At 45.8% G+C, this 17,283-nt stretch overlaps 4 protein-coding genes across 4 annotated transcripts; 1 reads left to right on the forward strand and 3 right to left on the reverse strand.

Annotated features, from left to right (window-relative positions):
• Positions 1-110: 110 nt before the first annotated feature.
• BKA55DRAFT_515448 (uncharacterized protein) lies at positions 111-1,310 on the forward strand (the record flags this gene model as incomplete). The annotated part of the gene is made up of 1 exon (XM_046188016.1): positions 111-1,310. The coding sequence occupies one exon, from the start codon at positions 111-113 to the stop codon at positions 1,308-1,310; it is 1,200 nt and encodes a 399-aa protein (XP_046048265.1).
• Positions 1,311-5,831: 4,521 nt separating this feature from the next.
• On the reverse strand, positions 5,832-7,449 carry BKA55DRAFT_703770 (cytochrome P450; the record flags this gene model as incomplete). Its single annotated transcript, XM_046200626.1, has 6 exons — positions 5,832-6,115; positions 6,183-6,492; positions 6,588-6,809; positions 6,938-7,240; positions 7,337-7,355; positions 7,406-7,449. The coding sequence occupies 6 exons, from the start codon at positions 7,447-7,449 to the stop codon at positions 5,832-5,834; spliced, it is 1,182 nt and encodes a 393-aa protein (XP_046048266.1).
• Positions 7,450-11,364: 3,915 nt separating this feature from the next.
• On the reverse strand, positions 11,365-12,316 carry BKA55DRAFT_739606 (uncharacterized protein; the record flags this gene model as incomplete). Its single annotated transcript, XM_046201425.1, has 1 exon — positions 11,365-12,316. The coding sequence occupies exon 1, from the start codon at positions 12,118-12,120 to the stop codon at positions 11,365-11,367; it is 756 nt and encodes a 251-aa protein (XP_046048267.1). The 5' UTR covers positions 12,121-12,316.
• Positions 12,317-13,894: 1,578 nt separating this feature from the next.
• On the reverse strand, positions 13,895-15,722 carry BKA55DRAFT_595241 (uncharacterized protein; the record flags this gene model as incomplete). Its single annotated transcript, XM_046195771.1, has 4 exons — positions 13,895-14,137; positions 14,271-15,001; positions 15,417-15,483; positions 15,693-15,722. 4 exons carry the CDS (start codon positions 15,720-15,722, stop codon positions 13,895-13,897), a joined length of 1,071 nt encoding a protein of 356 aa, XP_046048268.1.
• Between the last annotated feature and the right edge of the window lie 1,561 nt (positions 15,723-17,283).

Raw genomic sequence — 17,283 nt, forward strand, 5'->3', positions numbered from 1 at the left:
TAGAGTATAAGTAAGTGGGAGATACGAACATTCTGATCATCTAAATTCTTTTCTTCGTTGCAAATTGCACAAGTCGTTCTAATTTACATTAACCTTGTTTATACAACACCATGAGTAACAAAATCGAGCATCAGACGGCTGTCAATGTTTCTAACGAGAAGTGGTACTTTCCACAAGAGTTGAGAGACGGGTTACAACCATTTAACCTCTCCAGCGAAACTATCGCTGAGACTCTTGCTTGCGCCTGGGGGTATTCCAGATGCGTTATACCCAACTGGACTAGCTGGGAGAGATACTTGGCGTTCAACCGGACTATCATCATTGCTATCGTGGCCGAATTTCGCGGCGACTTAATTCCGGAGATCAACAGTAAAAACATTATCGGTTATGACTTAGATGAGCTTCTCAGTACTCTCTTCGGAGGAACTTCGATGCGAGAGGATATGTCACGCGAGTTCAGGACTTTTTTGCTCATGTCAGCAGAGAAATCCAGGAAGCAGCGGGACTCTGAGCTGTTCGGTCGCTATCTGAACGCTCTTGCAAAGTCTCCACAGTGGTGGTTCCGGCTCCGCGATTGTGACGCCCTAGCGCGGTATACGATTGCCAGCGCTCTGGCATGTAACGACTTTAGTGAGATCCCTTTTCGCGAGGAACAGTTGCAACTTGTTGCGGAGCTGAGCGATACGCTTTATGACGCCGTTGCTTTCTATAAACATCGCGCCGAGGGCGAGACCAACAGTACTTTCGGGTACGTTGGTAGCGAGATGCGAGTTGAGAATTACAGAGATTACCGAGAAATTCTCTGGGCGCTAGATGTTAAATGGGCGCATGATCCTGCAAAACGTTGCGTCCTTAATTTCATCAGACCGTTCGGAGGCCCCATCCATATGATGACAAGAAGGTATCGATTTGTCGAAGACGGTCTGATGATCGGAAGGCCTGAGACGGATCAGGTGGTGGAATTGACGCGCGCCAACTTCAAGCTCTGGCATAAGGTCGACAGCGATATTGTGAAACCCGACAAAGATGGACACTACATGGATACCATCACCAAGTTCGACAAGCTACTGCTTCCTGGGTTCTGTGGCCTTTTGGAAAGTAGCGCTAGAAAGCATTGTTCGTATTGCTCCAATGCAGTTTCTAGCAGCTCAGACATTCGGCGGTTTGGGGGCGTCCGTCTGTGTGATGAGTGCAAAGCGAATTGGAGGTCATTCATGCGAGCGGCCCGTGCGCGATTTGCAGCCGCTTTCCCGGAAATCAAGAATGAGGTGTTGAAAGGGTGGCAACGCTGTGGATCAAGCTCGAGTTGACAAGGACACCGTACAACGAGAAGAATGCTGTATGGCATTAATCAACACATGTACAGTATTGAGCAATGCACCTTCCTCTCCAAAAATAACTCTCGTTTATCTCCTAAGAGCTCAAGGGGCTCCAATCCGTACCCCGCCCCACCTTATCCCTGTCATCACAGCAGTACGAGCGGGGTACCAAAAGCTTCAATTTCCAACCTTTCACAGCTAAATTACTATACAACCTATGGCAATTCAAACAATGAATATATCTTCAGATCCCGATCAAATACAAGAGGTTGATTCCTATGATGACAAGAGCTTCCATAAGCAACACAAAGGGCTCCGCATGGGCTGCAAGGAGCCGGTCGGAGCTAATGATTTTCCGGCCGATAAATCTCGCGGCTTCAATTTCAGCCCTTTCATCGTGCAACCTCGCAATTATCACATTAGTTATTTACCCAATACACCACTTGATCTTTTCCAGCTTTTTGTGCCTAAATCATTGCTTTGGCGATGGATTGAATACACTAATAGCTGGGTTTATTACCTACTTGAAAATAGCGTGGTTGATAGCTGGAATAACCCACTTTACGAACGGTTACAGCTCCTAGCATGGGAAGGGGTCTCCACTGCACAGATCTATATATGGCTTGGTATGCTGATTTATATAGGAATTCATAAGGAAAGGAAGCTTAGAAGCCATTAGAAGGCCCCCCGGCTAGGAGAACAAGCCCCTCTACACTCAGTTATTAAGTTCATGCCCTATTAGAGGTTTCAGTTAATCCATCGCTACCTTCGTCCCTTTGACCACACTAAGATCGATAAGAATGCCTCCCTGCCGAAGGTATTCCAAGCTGCTGAAGAGTGGTCTAACCACATACAGAGAGTGTCAGCTGCACTCTTTCAACCAGGCTCTCATCTCGCTGTAGATGAGTGTATGGTCCGCTATACAGGCAGATCAACAGCAACAACCGTTGTAAAAGGAAAGCCAACCCCGCTAGGCTTTAAGATCTGGGTCATCGCCCAAGAAGGCTTCTTTATTCGGTGGCTTTGGCATTTTAAAGGCTCAAATTATCATGCCCTAAGCAGGGGGCCAAGGCGAAAGAGAGGTCGCCCTAGCACACAAGAGAGAGAGGCAGCTAGCAAAGAGGCAGCTGCTCTCACACAACTAGGTAATACGCAGGGCGTCGTTATTTCCCTATGTGATATGCTGCCAAAGCAGACATATCACGTCTTTGTGGATAACCTCTTCTCAACACCACCTCTTTTCCGCAAGCTTCGTGATCACGGCTACGGGGCCACAGGCACAGCCCGCCCTAACTGTGGCATACATAAGGACCTAAAGAGGGATAAGGCACTTGATAAATTAGGTCGTTGTGACTATGCCTTCAATGAAGTCAGGGCTATCCCGACGAGGGATAACAAGGTGAGAAGCTATGACACTTTTCTATATATTTCCTTTATTAATCTGTTTTCTCCTCTCCTTCCTAGGTCAATCAAATAGCTTGGAAGGATAACAGCCTTGTGCTCTTTATTACGACTGTCTTCCGAGGCGATGAGCGTACTGAGAAGAAGAGGAAGAAGCCGTCCGTAGAGCACCCACGGGCCCGGCCAATACAGCAGTTTTTTGGTGACGAGACCGCTAAAGTCGTTCCAATACCGACCGCAGCTGCCGCTTATAACGATGAAATGAACCATATAGACCGAGGTGACCAATTGAGGTCATACACAAGCTATGATCACCCCCTTCGCCGGGGGGCTTGGCAGGCTCTGACCTGGACCTTCCTTCTTGATGTTGCACTTACTAATAGCTATATCCTTCAACTACATGGTCCCCAGCCAAATTGGGAGAGATATAAGTCACAGGAGGATTGGCGGAAGTGTATTTCAAACGCCCTATTCAACACATATCATCAAGAAAGTCAAGCAAGAAAGCCCTATCGGTCAGGGGCTGAAGAGGACATCAATGATCAAGAAACACGGCAAAAACACATAGACAGGAACATCAACCATGTCTATCGTGGCCGTTATTCAAGGTGCCTAGCTTGTCAGGGTTTTCGGCAAGGGCAGATAAGGTCAAAAGGCCCAAATAGGCATGCTTTCGCTGAAATCAGCGGTAATGCAAGAGGAAGGCATCACAGCCGGCAGACTAGGTACGGGTGTAAGATATGTGATGTACCGATTTGTAATAATGAGACCTGTTGGTACTTCTACCACCGCATAATTTAGGTGGCATACGAGGTACCTTCTATTCAGTGAATTTTAATTGGCTACGACCCCTCATAGTGACCTGGTTGGAGCCCCTTGAGCTCTTAGGAGATAAACAAAGCCGCACATATCTAGCTTAAGGAAATTTCCACACTATTTTCACTCTTCCCTAAACATAAAGCGTTCATCTCGATGTACTTACCTGATTGATGCAAGCGACAGTACTTATGATTCGTACTGTGGGTCTGTCCCCACTTCCAAGATTCGCGACCCAGAACTCCAGGCAGCATCGGTATTTCTAAGTACTTCATTCGCTCAGCCAGAAATTGCCATGTACCCACCCTAGACTTTACAAAGAGCATGTTTTTTTTTTTTGGACTAGAAGGTGCAGGTGCTTAGTACTGTAATACCAGGCTAGCTAAAATAAACTCATGTTGTATTGTATTTCTTTATTCCCTTATCTAGCTCGCCTATCCTACGTTATGGAAATGTTAAGAATACTGCCTAGAACTGATCTCTATGTGCAGGGAGAGTCTAAATGTCAGGATGCACCCCCACTTCGTGCTCCCGTTTCTCAACCCAGACGGGCCACGAGTAAGTCAGAGCCGTGAAATTCGCTTGGTATCGCCACTGGTTCTTGGGGTCGACTTGGCTACAGTGGGCGTGCAAAAGTTCCGACACATTCCGGATCCACCCCAACTACCTCGATCTCATACTGCCATTTCGGATTGCAATTGCATGGGCAATAATTCTTCAATTTAGATAATATATATATCAATCTGTAGAGACTTAAAAGGAGATTCCAGAAATATAGTTTAATACTTGGTATAATAGCCATTTGCGTTGTAACAGGCGTTCAACCGGTCGGGCATCGATTTTATCACGTTTTTGACCACTTCATCTTCGACCTCCGACCAAAGCTCCTCTGCAGCTTCAATCAGCCGGGCCAAAGCTGCTGCAGACTTTGGATAAGCAGCAATTTCAGGATATCTATCGCATATCCTCTTCTTCAGGACTTTCCATAGATTTTCAATGGGGTTGAGATCAGGGCTGTATGGCGGCCAGTCAGCAAGAAAGACTCCTGTTCTTCTTGCCCAGGGCAGCAGCCAATTCTGAACTTTCCGGCATTTATATGTACGGGCGTTGTCGTGCTGAAAAGTCTCTCCTTCCTCGACCAGTCCGGGAAGATAAGACTGTAAACAGGATAGAATAATCCTTCCTGTTACGCCTCCCCTCTCAGACTCAGGATCGCCGGCAAGAGGGACGATCCTAGACGGCTTATCATAGTGAATTGCACCAAAGAACATCTGAGAATGTCTGGCAGGCCGTCTACAGGGCTGCACCTTATCTTGATGGAGTCTCTCACCCTGTGGTGTTGTCAAAAGAAGCTTCTGAAATAGAAGGGGCTAGACTTACAGCAGAGTAAAATGACCACTTGGTATAGTCACCGTCTGTACGGTCGATAGAGACCTCATCAGAAAACCACCAGCTATACCAAAAAGACTCATCTTCATGACGATATTTTTCACAGAAAGCTTTTCTCAATTGAGCACTTTCTTCGCTGAGAAACGGGCGTCGAAGTGCAAGCTTGTGTTGTATCTTCTGATTGATAAGCCAGCGACGAATTGTGCTTCTTTTGCAGTTCAAACAGGTGCAATCAATTATTTCTTGGTATGAGATAAAAGCGTTTCTTCCAATGAGTATTTTGATATGATTTTTATCTATATCTGATAGTCGTGATGGCCTTCCAGAGCGAGGTAAATCTTTTGCTGATTGTTGGTGACGGTACCGTCGAATGACTCCATAGATCGCGTGCCGACTTAGCCCCTCACTGTCTGCGATATCCTGCACGCGAACACCTGATTCGTACATCGTCACAAACCTCGTTCTTTTGCAAGGAGAATGATGTGTTTTTTGCCGTATTCGAGGCATCTTTTCCTATAGAAATAACGCGATGAAGTTGTGGTGTTGATGTTGATGTTTAATTGAAAGCGGGGTCCGGACCTCGGATGTGTCGGAACTTTTGCACGGGACTGTAATATTATAGTTACGCAACAGCGTAGCCGCCATTTTGCAGATTTGCATCCAGGCAAAATGACGGCCAGGGCATGTCATATATCCAGCGGAAAACTGTCTCATTTAGCCATTTCTCAAAACCAGACATTTCAAGGGCTTACCACTATCCAGTTCCTGTCCAACTTCTTCGTGTCTCCCGACAGCCAACGTTCTGGATTCCATTGATCGGCATCATCTCCCCAAATATCTTTTGATGAGTGCACCACACTAGGAGTAGTCAGCATATCCAGAGGAGGAACGCATTGTTCCATGCACTCACTTTGAAGATACGCTTAGGATTGTGCCGTGCTTAAAATGTCGACCTGCGATGTTGATTCCTCCTTTTGCTACTACGCGAGGCAGTCCCATGGTCGTGGGGCTGAACACACGCAATGCCTCCTTGATGCAGGCCCGTAAGTATGTTAAATTGTCGGCATCATGAAACGAAACGACGCGACCATGGCACGAGCCTTCAGCTTTCGCGGCGTGAATCTCGTTACGAACCCTAAGCCAGTCTTCGGGATGCTGAATTAGGTGATACAAAAGACTCTGTATTGCAGCTGTTGGCTTGAATCAGTAAATGGCAAGGCTGAGAAACGGTACTGTTTGACTATAGGTGGTACACACATGAAACAGGTTCTGCCCCTGCTCCCACGTTGACGTTGGCCTGTGCTTCGATTTTCCGAAGGCTGAGTCCGCCAGACTTCTGGTGAGCGCCCAACCAATGTGCGACCATGTCATTATGTGCTTCGGGGTTGTTCAGACGCTTCTTGATGGCGACTGACGTTGTTCTGTAGAGGTGCCCCATAGGTAGAAGCAGCAACCAACTGTTAAGAGGATTGATAAGGATACGCAAAGGGCCTATGAAAAAGCCCGCTACCGCTGCAAATCTACTCAATGCCACGTTGTTCCTTAATGTGCCGTCGATGTCGCGACCCTGTAGAAGTTAGCATCACTATGGCATGTGAACAATGTTTCGAACTTCTTAAGGCAAGGCGAAAGAGATTAAGCAAGCAAAGGAACGTGACATACAGCCCTAATGAATCCAAACGGCTCAGAGAACAAGGCGGAGCCTATGTTATCAAACGTCGTATATGTTATAAATCTGTCCAGATCCATCGGCATCCGGTCTTCGGCGTACTTTTCTACCCAGCGAAGTAAATGCTCAATATTCTCATCGACATCTGGTTCTCGTTTGAGGACTTGGGACAAAGCATAGCCTGCTGTGAAGTGCTTCGAAAGAGCTTTCTTGATCTTGGGATTTGTAGTTGACATGGGGTTTTGAAATCGATAATCGGGTACTGCCGTGACGCTATACCAGTCACCCTATGTAGATCGTTAGGGATTTTGCACCAAGACTATATCGCACGATCAGAACTGACCTTATGTAAATTGGCACGAAGCAGTAGTGTGGACCCATCTGGGTGACAAACGCTGACCTCGTTAGGGGCAATGCGAACGAATTGCCCATGTTTTCTGTGAAGGGCCTTGAGCCTCACATTTTGTTTACCTTCAAGGATAATCCATACGTGCCAGAGCCGAGTGACAGATGCCCAGAAAGGCCCTGGAATGTCTGACAAGTTGGAGAAATAACGGCGATGCACAGCGATGGCAAAAACCAACAGTGCTAGCTCTGTAATAAAGCCAGGCCAAGAGACCAACACTTCACTGTTGACAGAGTTTATCTGTATCATGATCAAAATTAGGAACAAGCGATGCAATAAAATATAAAAGATGATGGATGGAATCTCTAGTTATAGAACTCAGATACTGCTACACACTATGTCCACAATATTCTCCCTAAAACGCCAGATTACGCTGTCCCGTTCCGACAGAGCTGGGCCATAGACCCACACGGGTTAGACGACTTTACTGCAGCATTGGTCTCTTCCATTTTCTTCTTTTCACATCACTCTTATACCACAAAACATTACTAACATAACACCTCGCATTAAAGCGGAAGCCCACAGACTCTGTGAACGAATAAACTACATTAGTGAATGCCCAGCCTTTCAATGTACTTGCACTACTTGAGATTGCTCCTGTACGTGGCTGCCTTATCTTAAGGCTTATATTTCAGCTTCTAATCGGTTAGGAAACGGGCAGTAGGTGTGAATTTTGATGTCTCCTAAGAGTAGTATAATTAAGGGATATAATAAAGAAATAATGGAAAGAAACATTAAACGTAATATAGTACAACGTGTTTAATAAGCGGGCGCCGCCCTTTTCCCTCTTATATTTAACCGTTCATCTGATGGTCACTAAGGCCACTACTCTGCTGATTTCGAGAGATATTACAAGGAGAACAAGATTATCACCCTCTGTATGCCCACTCACGCATATAACCTACTTCGAACTTGGGATGTTGTGTGCTTTGGGCCACTTTAACAGGCTGATGGTCGAGAAATAGAACATCTGATCAGATGGTCTATAACCCATATTTCCAATGCTGAGATCTTTCTAGCCTTATATACGACATTTAAGGTCACCTTTACAGAAATCAACATACGAGGAGGTTCTAGAGGAGCTGGTCATGCCCCTTGCAACCCGGAAAATGTAGTCTTAAACCTTGATGTGCAGTTACGGGCTCCAACACCACCTAGCGAGGCCACCAAACCATCAACACCATGGGCTTCAAAGACCCCCAAGATAGTCCTTGAGACTTAATCTTAGTCTAAAGACGTTAGTAGATGAATTAGGAGCCATTATAGTAGCTCTCTAGAGTCAATATTAGGAGCCTTGGCATCTATTGCAATTGGAAATAATCCATGAGAATATTGAGGTCCGGAATCTTCGGGATGCAAATGAGGCATCAAGCCGGCGCGGTAAGGCCTTTCATAATTCAATCACGCTAGAGCTGGGATGACTAAAAACCCGGCTCTTGATTTGACTGCCAGGACATGATCTAGTAGCCCTTGATTTATTTAGCTTCGGCCTTGATAAATATGTAGCTACCCTGTAGCATTATACTTGTCTGATAAGTGCATAACATTCGTCAGCCTAACACGTAATTCGGCTACCGAGGCATGACATAAAGCAGCCTACCATGCATGAACCAATCGCATAGGTAATCAGGAACAAAAAGGATCTATAAGGCTGAATAAATATTAAATATAAACCTCAACTGGCCCAGGCTCTTCAACAATGCTCAAAAGACTGATAGGAATCATTACGTCATATCCAAAATGGCCGTGATATGACTGCTTGTGCTAGCCACTCAGCATCCTCAAATAGCGTTATAGACTCGCGGTCACTACCCGCATCAACTGAGTAAATTCGTTAGAGCCTGTGGGGTCAAGCTAATGCATGGGCCCGCAGTTTCTAACTATATGTGGTTACCACCAATTTGCGAACCCAACCTCCACTGTCCTTCCCCTCCTTTGGATTTCCTTGGTACCTCGCTGATATCTCGACTTCTTACGGTCGCTATGACTTCTAATTTAGGGAATGCATTTATTGATATCGTCTGTATGTGTGTGCGAAAGAACGACATTTTTTGACAACTTTGACGCAATATACAGACGTAACCGAAGATTTCGATGACGACGAATGCTTCGCGATCGGACAGACCTACCGCCTCGTTTATCGACTCCCCTCTTCGCCTGGTCAAGAAGAAGGGATTTCCCTGACGAAAAATGATACTCACTACGGCTGGGTTAGAATAAGAAGTCGTCAATTAGTTGATGATGTCCTAAAGAAGGGAAAATGGTGTTTTTGTAAGCCTGAACGTAGAGGGAAAAGGTGGAAGAAATTCGACCAAAGACTCGGCCGTTATCGCGAGTGGCAGGAAGGGGAGGCTTTTTTCTGGGTTGACGATCAATTTGACGGTCAGGACCAAGTATGACTATCTTCTGCCCTAAATATAACTCTAGGACTGTCAATTTGGACTGTAATTGAGTCCTCAGTTGTTTCTACAGTAGTTAAATGACTTCTGAGCAGTTCAATAAGGTCAGACTTCTTCCCCTTCGTTGACAGCCCGTTTGAAGATGCCAATTGCCGTAATTGGGCGACTTTCAGTCGTCTCAGTGCCAATATGAGGGTATCTTGGTCGTATTCCTCGTCAGGACCGAAGGAAAGCTCCTCTTCGTCACACAGCCGGTCCACAAGCTCTTCCGACTTAATAGATATATCCCCAGCATTCTCCCAGCCTGAAAAGTCGATATTTTCAATTCCTTTGATGGAAATAAGATGATCTTGACTTCCGTCTGGTCTTGTAGTTATTCCTGATCGAAGGAACGAGTCTCTGATCATGTCTTGTTCTTTTTTTATCCTCTCCCAAGCTCTGTAGACAATCCACGTTGTCATGATCCTTCTTTCGCTGACGGTCCACTGAGTTTTTCCTTTCCGTTCTTCTTCTAGCTCGTATATATCCATTTCCTCACGATAGAATTGTTTAAATACCCTGTTTATTGTCGTATCTAACGGCTGTAATAGGCTCGTACAGCCGGCCGGGATAAGAGCTGGAGTCACAAGCTGTCTCCTGACTTCCTCCTTGACCCGATCCGTAAGATGGAAAGTGGCGGCATCCATCACCAAAAGGAAGTCCTCAGTTGCTGATTTGACGGTCGGGATATCATCTTTTAACCAGCTTTCCATCAGGTCTTCGTTATTATATGCATGATCATTGTATATCACCTTGATCCCTGGAGCGTACTGATTACCCTCATCTTGAAATATCCTGGAATTGTCGCCTGGGGAACCTTTAAATATGATCGTAGGTTCAAGCCGGCAAACGCCGTCACCGAAGATATATAAAATCGCTGTTGCCTGCCGCTTTTCCCACCCACTTCTGATAGTCTTCACCGAGATAGTTTTGGAGCCCTGTAAAGCCCAGGTATCTCCGGAGTCAATTTCGAACGTTATAGGCGTCTCATCAACATTTAAAGTATACCGTTGTTTAAAGCGTCTTCGGGGCGTATTAAGGATGTTTTCAATATCCATTTTGGGCGATAACTGCTGTTTTAATGGCGATAATTGTTGATCGTGTTGTACGCGCTTAATGAACTTACAGAAAGATCCACAAATCTCGCGATAAGCTTCAGGTTGTTGAGTAGCCCGTTTTGTAACCCTACGCTTGACGATATTGTATCGCTTCCTGAAGCCTGCCCACCAGCCATTAGAAAATGTAAATAATACAGCTTGTTCCTCTGACGATACTGATGATCTGAATATGTCTTTTGCCCGTTTTCGGAACCATGCTGTTGATACAGCGCGCTGTTGAAATCGCAGCTGGATAAACTCTTCAAACAATTGCTTCTCGAGATCAGGCCACCGGACGGAATAGCTTCGTTTTTCTTTCTCTATGTTCTGCATATCTTCTCTCCACCAAGAGCTTATCGTGGTCTGCTTAACTTGAAAGTAAGCAGCAGCCTCGCTTTGTAACGGTCTTCTATATCCATTGATCGATTTTGGGTGGTCAGGATCGAAAACCCGATGATGATATAGGAACACCACTACCTCGAGCCGCCTTTCCTTCGAATGCCTCTCTTCCTTCCGAAAAACCGGCTTTGCAACCTTATATACCCGATCCTGGATTGGCTTTGCCTTCTGCCCACGTTTCTTGGGTTTAGGCGGTCGGCCGGCCCCAGAACTTTGGGGAGTGATAGATCTCGCTCCAGGGGACATTTTGATATATAATAAATGTGGTGATAGCTTCAATTGCGATGTAAATTGTGGTGTGCGATTAATTAGATGCCAGGTCTGAGTATTTTCGGCCTGATCGTCTGATATGTGCGGGGAAGAGCCGCATGTAATGACCTTCCTATTTGGGCTAGGCTGACGCTAATGGGATCCACAGGCTCTAACGAATTTACTCAGTTGATGCGGTATATCGAGCTCTGGGCCTGGCAAAACACATGAAAACATATTTAACCGATTTTCCATCGAAAAGGCGCCTATATCCGCTTTGGAAGTCGGATGGTAACGCTTCGAAATCGTGAATCCACCCATCCTCCTCAACAGGCATCCGGTACAGCGCTGTTGGTACCAGCCGCGGCAAACTCACTCCTGGGACAGTATAAGCCACAAGTACCGTTGCAAAAGTGTTAGGTCGGGCTTGCTCTAGTAAAGTAGAGTCTATGCTAGCGACGTAAACAACATCGAAGCCATAGAACTGTGCAATCTTCTCGGCGAAGTACTCAGCATCCTTTCTCCTCTCAATGTTTTCCTCATCTGGAGGTTGTGGCGATAGGGTTACATGCGATGTATCCAGAGTTTGGGGAGAGTCATTGTCGCGTATCTCGTGGGTGATGCCGCTTAGTATTTTGCTTCGACGGCCTGCAGTGAGTTGGCCATTCGTCAGCTCTGTGATCTGTTTCCCACGTCGCAGCTTTGAAATGGACAGCGGGAGAGGGATCATGCTATTGTGTTTAAGATCACTGTCTGAAAGTGATGCATGCCCGGGTTGAAGATAGTCGGGTCGAATATAGCATAACTCTTCCCTGGCCTCCATATGCCTATGACTCAATGGGCTCACAACGGCTGCAACCCGAATCTCTGGACACGAATTCGGTCGACGGTCATCGCGACTTTTTCCTAAAATCATTTTTCTTGCTTTTTGAATCATTATGTCCTAGCATGAATTTTGGGCGATTTGGGACACTGTAGATAGATGACAAGAAGGCACGTCCTGTCCGAGATATAGGATGGTGGAGCCATTACTACTCGGATTTCTACTACTCATCAAGCCTCCTACTGATAGTCTACTTTCGTTATGTCCTTCTGACATGATCAAGCTAGTGAACATCAGGCCTACTATGAACCACAGTCATTGCCACGATGACGTCTAGTAGTGGATGGTAAATGTCACGGGTACTTGATTTGCGTGCTAAGCTCCTTCCAAGAAAAGGTTGTTCCTAATAGAATTGTTATTTAGAGTTGATGCTAGTCAATGGCTAGCACAAACTGCGCGCCTTAGCTCGAGAAGGTTGGTGAACGTCTTGTGAACTCATCCAGTCTGCACTCACGCTATACCGTTATCGATGAAGCTTTTTGTAGCACTCAACACCTGCTTTAAGCGTGCCCGAAGTGGAGAGGAAGGGGGCGCTATTCTCGGGTCAGCAATAGAGATTCCATGTTTTTGATCAAATGAATGGCATCACGCAGAAAAGCGGGACTGAATTTCACTATCGTTCATCCTGTAGCTTATGGCGCATAATTTGTATGATTGGTTGATCGACGCCGCTTGGTCTACTTATTTTCATGTTGCCTGTACAAACTACTCGTGGTTACTCATCTAATTTAGCTCTAGCGTGTATTTTTCACGCATACGGACTGATTTCCCGACAGCCAAGAAAGGCTTTGTATTTTCGTGTTATTATGTCTTGGACACAAATGTAGGTTGCAAGTTGAAAACCGTTAAGCTAAGGCATGTTCATGATGTCTTCTGCGTGGTTTCGAATCCAAGTTCACGATGGGAGCCCGATCCTCCGTTGTATCCACCCAAGAGGAGCGGCCGCGCGCTACAGAATCCCCCGCAAGTTCTGCTATGTTGCCCTTTGTATAGTCAGTCAACATGTTCGTTGACAATTCTCTCGTTCCGTAGGGCTCGCTTCCGTAATGCATAGCACTGTCGTGATCCACAACGAGTGGCTTACTTAATTCGTCGTGAAGTGAAAGCTTAATTCTGGCACACCTAGTCCTGGACCTGGAACAAATCAGTCTGTCTAGGAAATCGCTATTATGTAGGCGACTCTTGCTGGATCGAGGCCTTTGGCACAGTAAACAAAGAGATCTTGGCTCGGGCATATCTATATGGGATCTTCTTTCGTTGAGGGCGGTAGCCAAAGACTTTCGATATTTCTTGAAGGCTCCAAAGCGGTCCATGAATTACGAGCGGATAAGGAGCTTATGTATCGTGACATATAGCATCTCATAGCTTGCGTTAGCTATCAAAGGCGCCTTTGAATATCCTTTTGATTGACAGAGAAATTAGTTTGGTTCACTAAATAACATCGACTTGTAGAGCGTAGTTGGTTACTGCCCTTGCTTTTCCACACCTCAGCCATCACTCTATTTTTAATGCCTTCAATAGAGTAGAGTAAAATAACATATTTCTGTCAATAGGGTTGGGTGACTCTCTACTTAGTTGATTTCGAGCACTTGGGGCGTATTGATGGTTTTGTCGAGACTCACATTTCACAAAACGGGCTCCTTATCGAACTGGTACAAAAGTAATAGAGTTCGCGCTCTTTCCTCCTAGAAAGGTAAACAAGCATGTGTGATAATCCCTTTTCCAGTATCGTCACGCCCTCACGCTCTCCACCTTCACGTCTCTGCGTCACAGGTCCTTGCAACACTTGATTGGACGGCTACATGTCTCCGACCGTGTAAAGATGCGATCAAAGTGCCCAACTATCAATCTTGTTCGTTTGATTAAAGCCGACTTCCGTCTTGTGAATATCCCTGGCTTTTTCCAACACCTGTCCGTACCTTGTAGACAAGGCAGCCAGCTTGAACTTGTCCCCCCATCCCCTCATTATTACGGCACGCCTGCCAGCAGTCTTCGTAGAGGATATCCTCACATTTCGGCCCGTCTTCCCCAAGTGGTTTCCGCTTGGCTTGTGGCTCGCCCACACAATCCACTGCCCAGCAAATAGAGTACTCATAGAGGACATCATCCGAGCTGCGTTTTACATCTATCACACACTCATCACCGGCTTGCATGAACCCTTGAACTGCTGGCAAAAAACACCAGTCAAATGAAGAGGTTCTTACAAATTGAGGATCAGCATCGCTGCGGCCTGGCAAGTCAGTCGGGTTTCCGCATATCAAGCTTGTCGGAGACGTCTGACCAGACAAAGCTCTTGTAACTGTTTCTTTCTGCTCACTGGTGACAGTTGAAGTAATAATCACTCTGGATTCAGTGGACTTGGTTGTCGAAAAAGCCTCTGGCTTTTCTGTTCGTGTGAAAAGTTCTTCCATTATTGAATTCACCCTCATCCTATGAGTTGTAAGGGTGTCCACCCCGCCCGTTCCCAAACTACTAGATCCTCGAACCTCTACTCTAGCAGTCGATGTGGTTGCGTATGAGCTTTTACCGCTATTAGTAGGCACCATGCTCTCTATCACCTCTCCGTTGGATGTATCGGTCGATGAAGCCTCGGCAGTTGGTACCAATGTTCCAATCGCTACAGCATGGCTTATTACACTGATCCATAGCTCATCTACATAGGTGGATATAGAGTCTGATATTATTGTGCCCGATGTAGAGAATGAAGCAATGGTTGCTTCTGCTTCTTGAACCTGATTTATCATAGTTGCTGAATCTATGCTCGCCGGAGTGCGTGGCGTCATGTAATGGCCTATGCCAGTGGAGAGTCCGCGATCCAAGCTGTTACTGGCGCTTGTTTCACATGGCTTCACTCCTGATGAAGAGCCTGGTGATGAAGAAGCTAGACAGGGCGATGATACCGCAATGAAAACCGGAATTATCCAAGATATTTTGACTATAGGGGAGTAGACATACATACTGTGCTTCATTTCGACACCTCGTATGTCGCCACGGGAGTGTTAAATAAGTCTCTGAACCATGTTATGGTAAGAAAGTTGCCCAGTTGGGCGGCTAAAAACAGTCGATCCAGGATTATCCACTAAGCTGCTGGCTTGAGTATCGAGCGCCGCTCCTGACCATGATTTGATTTGAGTTTGCAAAACAGGCCACTGACTCCATATTAGCACCTTCTCTTTTAGCCGAAATCTATTTCACTACTTCAATATAATAGTGATATGATAGTAGATGATTATTAAATACTCTGGTCTCTTTCTTGCCCCTTTTATTGGACCAAGTCATCAGAAAAATAGCTTCGCCGTCTCATTACGTGGCTTCCACTTGGAGCGTGACAAGCCTCCGCTAAATGTCACGGCCTTGCCTTTGTACCAATCGTGACGCCACTGAGATTTGAGCCGCAAGAGCTCTTGTCCATGGGGTCTAGAAGGTAATTAATGCGGCGAAGGCTTGTGTCACTCAGAGGGATAAAGACAAGAGGATGCGCGCAGAAACAGAAGACCAGATTATATAAGCAAGGCGAAGGTGCTCGTATACATACGAATTTGGTATTCATAAGCCTACTCCGAATAATGTCTTATAACCTAACTTTCACACTCGTTGCCTTCAGCTACCCTCTTGCCCGATTATACCTTCTTCCTGACATCAGGACATCGCAGCATGCTATAGAAGCCCAAAACTGCTAAAACCTGGAAACGTACAGAATGTCAGCAATGTCACGGAAGGCGAATATCGAGAACGTTAAGAATGCACTTTGTCTACAAGTAGTGTCATAGGTATCCACAAAAGATAATTCACCAACCGATGAAGCTAACAATGTCTCTGATTGGTTCAACCTGGGCAGTAGACATTCACTGAGTCTAGGGTAAGCGCCAAAGGTCGAATTATTAACCTTGTAGGTTAGGTTCTTGAACCCATCCAATCTCAGATCTAATCCGGAGGGATATTTGAGCTCTTCTGATGAAGAGAACAAAAAGCGTTGTCCTATTTGTATTTATTTTCAAGTATTTAGGTTAGTCCTATCCCGGAAAGATAAAGATGCGGACAGAAGTGAAAGCATGACGCCAAAAGTCAATGGAAAACGCATCCAACCTCGGCTCAAAATTTCAACTTCAACGAGGTGATGTAGGTCTTTACACTATTAAATACATCGATAATTTCTATCCAATATCTAAGGGTCCCGTAAAGCGTGAAATGTTGGATGGAAGCAGGCAGGATTAGGAGACTGTTAGGAGATAAAAGAGGCTGGTGGGTGCGCTCTGAGTCATAGGTACTTGCAGTGCTGAGAATATTTCTGTACCCGGCTGATAATGCTGACATGCTGATTGTATGGCTGCCTACATGGGGCATTAAACTAGAAATCTGAAGATGTACTTTTGTTAGATTTTTACCAACTACACCACATGCCACAAAAATGAGGATCCCCACTTAGAGCAATGCATGAGTGGTTTTTATATCTGACACACCCCCTCAGCTGGAATGACTTTGGTCACTCCAGCTGCCCAATAAGCTAGGACTCGAACCTAGAACCTGAAGTGTGAGTGACCCCCTTGTTAGAAGTATGACACAACCTCTCTACCTATTGAGAATTTACTTAAGGGTGCGGGTGCTGGGAATCGAACCCAGAACGTCAAGAGGTGACTCGCCCGAGAGGCACTGAGACTCTTAATTGTCAGATATTAAGGTGAATCGTGTATATTTCTTGATTCTGTCGCAATCGAAGGACTATTGAGACCTTATATCTTCGACTGGTTCCTTCTAGGACTTGAGTCCTAGAAAGTCCTAGATGAAAGTCCTACGATTTAAGTTTAGGACTTCAAACTTTAATCCTGAACCTTAATCCTGAAGTTGAGGGTGAACCCTCCAACATTCAACACACCCCCTCAGGCTCAATAGGTCCCAGTTGAGCCTGCATTTCCTAGGCAGTCTTCTATCTTCTGGAGCCTCGCTTCTATTCCTTCTTGCTTCCGGCTATACTGCTGTTTTTTTTTCTGAATATCTTCCAGGCCAAGTTGATAGAGGAAGCGGTTCCATTTGCCTGCCGGCAGGGCCTTTGTTAATCCGTCTGCGATCATATCCGTCGATTTGGTGTATTTGACTTGAATTCTCCCTCCTTGGACCTCCTGTCTCAGCCAGTGGTTGTGAATATCCACGTGCCGCAACTTAGTCTTCAAAGTAGCGATTTCGGCGGCCACAAGGTTGATAGTTTGAGTGTTGTCGCAG

This window comes from Fusarium redolens (genome assembly GCF_020744475.1).
Source record: "Fusarium redolens strain MPI-CAGE-AT-0023 chromosome Unknown BKA55scaffold_10, whole genome shotgun sequence".
Classification (NCBI taxonomy): Eukaryota; Fungi; Ascomycota; class Sordariomycetes; order Hypocreales; family Nectriaceae; genus Fusarium; species Fusarium redolens.